The sequence below is a fragment of the Phalaenopsis equestris genome, unplaced genomic scaffold, assembly GCF_001263595.1.
Source record: "Phalaenopsis equestris unplaced genomic scaffold, ASM126359v1 Scaffold203879, whole genome shotgun sequence".
NCBI lineage: Eukaryota > Viridiplantae > Streptophyta > Magnoliopsida > Asparagales > Orchidaceae > Phalaenopsis > Phalaenopsis equestris.
In genome coordinates, this window is record NW_018223472.1 from 22,782 (window position 1) to 29,023 (window position 6,242).

Here is a 6,242-nt window from a genome sequence, read left to right on the forward strand (position 1 = left end):
CCCTACAACATTACATGTTGAAGTCTTCTACTTACCTGCAGACTCTACAAGAACTACAGTCAAAGACAACCAAAATCAACTAGAAATTGGTTTTTCTTCTTGGTTGTCTACTTCCCTACAAACTCCCTTGGAGCATTACCTGTAGGAGCTTCTAACTACCTATAGACACTGCAGGAACTGCATTCAAAGACAACGACAATCAACTAGAAGTCAACTTTTCCTGCAAGTTGTCTAATTTTCTGCAAACTCCCCTGCGACATTACCTATAAGAGTCTTCTGTCTAACTACAAACACTGCAGGAATTGTAGTCAAATACAATCGTAATATGAGATGAAAACTTCAAGATCTACTTCACATGATCTCCCTCGCACATTGTTTGATGTTTTCAAATTCAAGTTGAATATGATTTTCAACCATGTTTCAACTTAAAAGGGGTGTTAGGAGTTAAATTAGAAAATAATTTATTCCTGTTAGAAGTTCCGATGATTAAATTTATTTCCTAATATAAATTTCTTTCATTTCCTATTTTATTTTTATTTCCTTGGATCAAATTTATTTATTTTTCTATTTTATGTTGTTTCCCTTATCTCTAAATAATTATTATGAATTGATTAATTGGAGATAATAGGTGATATAATTTTTCTTTCTTATTTTTATTTTATTGTCTTTCCTACTCTAGGATTCATGTAAGGTTTCTTTATACCCCCTCTTCATATCATTAAAAATATTTCATTGAATTATGAAAAATCAATAATTGAAAATAATAGTCAGCATATAAATCAACATCAAGATAAAATGAACTTGTGTTTTATTAACATTTACATTTAATGAAATTGTTTGATGTTCTACTAGATCGTTTGTTATGTAGTTTTGAGAAATCTTAATTTATTTAATAGGAATGCAATCTAGTTCAGAAGTCAGCAATTTTTTTGTGGACGAGGATGTTATAAAGTTCCTATATATAAATGAGATATGAAACCCCTATTGCAATACATGTATTCTAAATTCAAGGTAAAAGCACACCAGTAGCACCATTAGCATTCCCGAAAGCACAGAGAACAGCTAATGGAAGAAAATAAAGGAAGAAGAAGTATAAATAAACCAAACTTTAAAAGTCACCTAAAATCTCCTATTAAGGCACTTAGAATATAAAGAAGAACAATCCCAAAACTAGATTCTGACATAGAAAAAGATATGATAGTAATTATTTGTAGGAAAAAAAACCAATATTAAGAATGTTTTAGACCTTTTTAATGCATACAAAATTAACTTGGCAGTTTCTAGCAATTCTTAAATTTTTCATAAAAATTCCTTAAACTTGTTAGATGCTAAATAGAATATTCTTGATGAGATTGATGAAGTCCAACCTCTAAAATTAACTCATTAAGGAGGGAGGGGGTGATTGAACATCAAAGTATCAAACAAATCAATCCATAATACAAGGCTAATAGTTTGTTATATTATTGTTAATATCGATGGACTGTGAGCTCAGCATCAAAGTAGCAAACAAATCAATCCATACTGCAAGGCTAGTAGTTTCCTATATTATTGTTAATATCCATTCTTTCCGATAAGAAGTTTTTCTAGGTGTCTTCCAATCATTAGTGAATAGGCACCTATACACTTATAATTAGGCCTTATCACATCAACATTAGATCCATTTGATAAACAATTGGGAAGCCTTAAGTGATCTTACTCTATTGCTTTGGCTAATTTTTAGAATAATAAGAGTACACCACTTTACCCTATAATGTAATTAGATGGCACACAAAATAAAGGCTTTGGGAACCAATCATCTCTTGATATATTTCAATAATCTTTAGACATAAAAAAAGAAAAATTTTAAGATGGTGGTTAGGTGGAAGCACCTAACATCCCTTAATATGGAATAACAATGCTCGAGTGACAAACATTCTACCCCGCATCAATATGAATCGGACTAGCAAGTGTTAAATTATGAGGGAAACAAACTAGCAAAAGCAACTCAACATGTGAACGGGTATACATAAAAGGGGAGTGGAGATTGTTGGAGTTCATTGTCGACAATGCGATGTTTTTTAAATTGACTCTTCAAAATCTAGAATAAAATTAAAAGTAAGCTAGTATGACATAGGATGGTCCGAAAACACAATAGTTCCTTCTAAATAGTGAGCAGACTAGGGGATTTTGCATTTCAATTAAAAAATCTTGAGATTCAAAATGCATCCCACATTTCTTGTGAACTATTGAAACAACACAATGAAGACATAAAAGATGAAATGCAAGAAACACATCACCTCCTACAATTAGGACAAAATTTGGCAAAGAAATGTAAAAGATCCTTGATCAAAGAGTTTGAGGGCAAAGTAAGAAAAATAGAAGAACCAAATTTTAAATCAAATGGAAAAGAATAAATGGTTGAGATATGACATAGGAGAAGGAAGCCAATTTGTATCAATCTGAAGAACATAACGGTGTAAACATTTACATCAACCTGACAATGGCACCAAAATGTTCTAGTGGGGATATTCCCAATAACATGACTATGGACGAAGGCATTTGGTTGGATGAATTGTGCCATTTTCTAGTAAAAAGATACCAAACAAGAAATTTTTTTTACTTATGTTCGTAGTGGCTTGTGCTGGTGCTTGTGATGGTTTAATCAAAAAGTGAGTTAAGCTTGCAGTGGATTATGCATGCAATGGCATGTATTTATGGTGGATTGTGCTTGCAGTGGCTTATGTGTGCAATTGGCTTGTGCTTGCAGCAGTGTGTACCTAAAGTAGGTTGTGTTTGGAATGACTTGTTCATATGATCGAAGGTTTAGAATGGGAGTGTGCGTACGTTGCCCGCATGATAGTGGCATGTGAGGCAGCCAATTCACAAATGCAAGTAACAAAGGAAAATTGTGTGATGCATCTGAAAAAATGGCACCATCAGTAGGAACAAATAGATTTGTGAAGTATTCAAAGTTATTTGTGAAGGTTTGTGTAAATGGGACAACTATGGTACTGCGCTCAAATTATAAACATTTGCACACATGCAAAAAATGTGTACAAATGCAAGTGTGAACATATAGTTGGTGTTTACACGAGCATATTGTTCAGTGAGTGAAAACTATTTCAAAATAATGTCAATTGGGTTGTTATTCCCAAGTGACATTTAAGGGAGGCGCAAATACAAATAGAGTGTTTAAGTGACAAACATTTGCACACACTCTTCAAGTGGTATGGCTGCTATAATAATACAAAACAAAGTAATTTGGCAGTGGTTGAAGGCATGGATAGACTAGCATGCACATGTGGTAGACTCTAGATATTCATGCATATTATGAGTGTGCTCTACAAAGTGTGCAAGCGTTAGTAATCTTTATGCACATGCATAAATAACTAACGAGCCTTGTATCATTGTAATTCTTGGTGAATAAGTTTGTGATTGTAATTCCGATAATTATGTAGTGATTTATCCCAAATTGTGTGAATGTATAATCATGGTTTTTACTACAAGCATGATGTGCATGAGCTAAACTCTGTTGTATGCAACTTTGTGAGAAGTCAACTCCAGAGCAGTGTCCAGATTGTCTAGCAAGTTAGTTTTCAATATAAAAAAATGGTAAAACTACAACCCTAAGATACGTGCCATTATGAACAATATATATAACTATAATTATGCAATGCAAATTATTGCAATAAAATACTATGAGTCACTGCTTGCGTTAAGTCTGTTAATGGGAATTAATCTCTAATAACAACTCAAGCCTCAAAAAACCATTTATCTAACAAAATGTAATCCGCAACTTAAATTAATGAGAACTAATCTCTAATAACAACTCAAGCCTAAAAAAACCAATTATCTAACAAAATGTAATCGACAACTTAAACCCATGATGAATAAAGAAATTTATATATTTCGTGCTCATCAAAAATTGAGAAAGTTCTTAGAAAAAAGCAGATAGTCATCTACATAATAGTAGGTCACCAGCACAAGCCCACTGAACAAGTTTAAAATACCATATGTTTCAAAGACAAAATGTTCCATTTGGTTGCAACTAAACTCCCCTACTGTTAACAAGTTGCAATACAACAACATAAGCCTAGTTTTTTTTGTTTTTTGGTAATATTCCCCCCCAAAATAAAAATGAAATTATTTGCACAAAATTATGTGCACAAAACTAAGAAAAAAAACCATTTTCCAAAAAAGTTATCATGCAACATGATGAAAAAAATAAAAAATTAATTGAAAATCCTGTAATCATTATTCAAATCATTTATCAGAATAAAATCTAAGTCATTACTTTGAATTACATATTATATATTTCATTATTTTTTAATATTAATTTATTTACACAATAAGTTTTCTCACCCTAAAAAAGAGATGATGTTTCCTCCCCTAAAACCAAGACAGATTAACAAACTGTTGCAGAAAGAACAAAAGGTTTGCATATTCTTACTTATTATGGGCTATGCCAAGATAAAGGTGGAAGGTAGAATTCTATTGATCTCTCTTTATAAAACATTGCATTGGTGTATGCGGTGGCCCTGGCTGCACCCACAATTAACAAGCACGATGGAAACTTATAGATATAACAGATGTTAGAATCACACAGATAAAAATCTAAACCATGCAAGAATCCATCAATCCAATCCAAATATCATAAAAATATAGCCATTATGAAAAAGAAACATCCCAATCTCCAAGGAAAACACCAAAATCTAGGGAAAATAGGAGAATGTCTCTATCTGGAGTGCTTATTCTGTGCGGACACCGCACGCAACTATGTGTGCGGTGTCTAATGGAAAGGTGACACGTGGAACTGCAACCCCCACAACTTAAAAAATGAAATTAAGGCATTCTTACGCGCGACCCAACCCGAGTCCTGCCCGAAACACGTAAAAGTTAAACAGCGCGCCTGAAAAATGTGATTTCATCGGAAACCCAAACGTCGCTCGAGCGAGGAGAGCGAAGAGCACCTTCATTCGATCTTTTAAGGTTTTTGAATCAGAAAAACTTAGGGTTTTAGAGTTGTTGTTGGAAACCGAAGAGAGCACAATGAGAATAGAGATGGAAGAGCCCTTTAGAATAGAAGCCGAAGAGGAATCGACAATGGAGGCCGAGAAACGCAAGAAAAAGGAAGCGAAAGAGCGAAAGAAGAAGAAAGTCCAAGAGGGTTCATCCAGGTAATTTTTATTTTGGTGGTTCTATTTTTATTGAGAAGACCATTTGGGTAATATTTTAGTTGTACTTGAGTAACAAATCACTCAGAGTCTCAGAGTAATATATGGTAATATATGAGTTGTATTTTACTGTTTTTGAGTTGTACACAAGTACACACAATATTACCGTAAAAAAACCAATATTAAACTGCAATAAAACCTATTATTTAATTATAATACCAAACTAATCACTACTTAACACTATCTTAAACATTACCTGAGTATTATAAAAATAATTCTATAATAATAGCAAAATATAACATAAAAACTATTAGAATTAACCTTAATACTACACCAGAATATAACCTTAATGCTATTGATACCAGAATACAATGGAAAAACTTCCATAATATAACCTAAGTACTATACATGAATACAACTTAAGTAATACTACATTAATATAAAAATATAACGAAAATACAACCAGAATATAACCTAAATACTACAATACCAGAATACAACGTAAGTAATATTATAATATAACCTAAATAATACTATACGAGATCACATAATATTGCTTAAATATTACCATAGTTATCCCGAAATAAAACCTTTCTACCTAACCCCTTATATTTTTTGCATTATTTTGTTTGATGTAGGTTTGTGAACCCAAGGTCCATGAGTTGTATGTGCCGACCATTTGTAGTTAGAGATGAGCTTGATAAGGTGAGGCCTGCTGTATTTGACGAGATGAGGAATGAGCTCAAAATGTTGAATGTTGATCAGTTTTTTGCACTTCCATCTTATCCCTAAGACAATGTGGTCACACTTCAAATATTGCAATATTGAATACATGAAAAAATGGTTTTCAAAATGGCAGGGAAAAATCTGAGGATAAATCCTAATGAAGTTGCCTTTTTGAATGACATGTCAAATAGAGGAGAAGTTCCAAAGTGGAAGAAAGTTCCATCCTGTGGCGTTGATGCCCGTCAAATGAAGGTTGATCTGTTGAACTTCGGAACCGGGGAGTCATCTGCCCCTTTTAATCAATTGTATATAAACGATTTCTTATTAAATTTATTTTTTCCGCATAGTAATTTTAGTGTATCC

The 6,242-nt window shown here is 32.8% G+C and overlaps 1 protein-coding gene across 1 annotated transcript in view; it reads left to right on the plus strand.

Moving 5' to 3' along the window:
• The window catches only part of LOC110036220 (potassium transporter 20-like), a 21,652-nt gene extending 15,707 nt beyond the window's left edge, over nucleotides 1–5,945 (plus strand). Inside the window, exons 3-4 of the mRNA XM_020740614.1 lie at nucleotides 4,982–5,156; nucleotides 5,792–5,945. Of these exons, the coding sequence (XP_020596273.1) occupies nucleotides 4,982–5,156; nucleotides 5,792–5,945 (329 nt within the window). The remainder of the gene's footprint in view (nucleotides 1–4,981; nucleotides 5,157–5,791) is intronic.
• The last annotated feature ends 297 nt before the right edge of the window (nucleotides 5,946–6,242 follow it).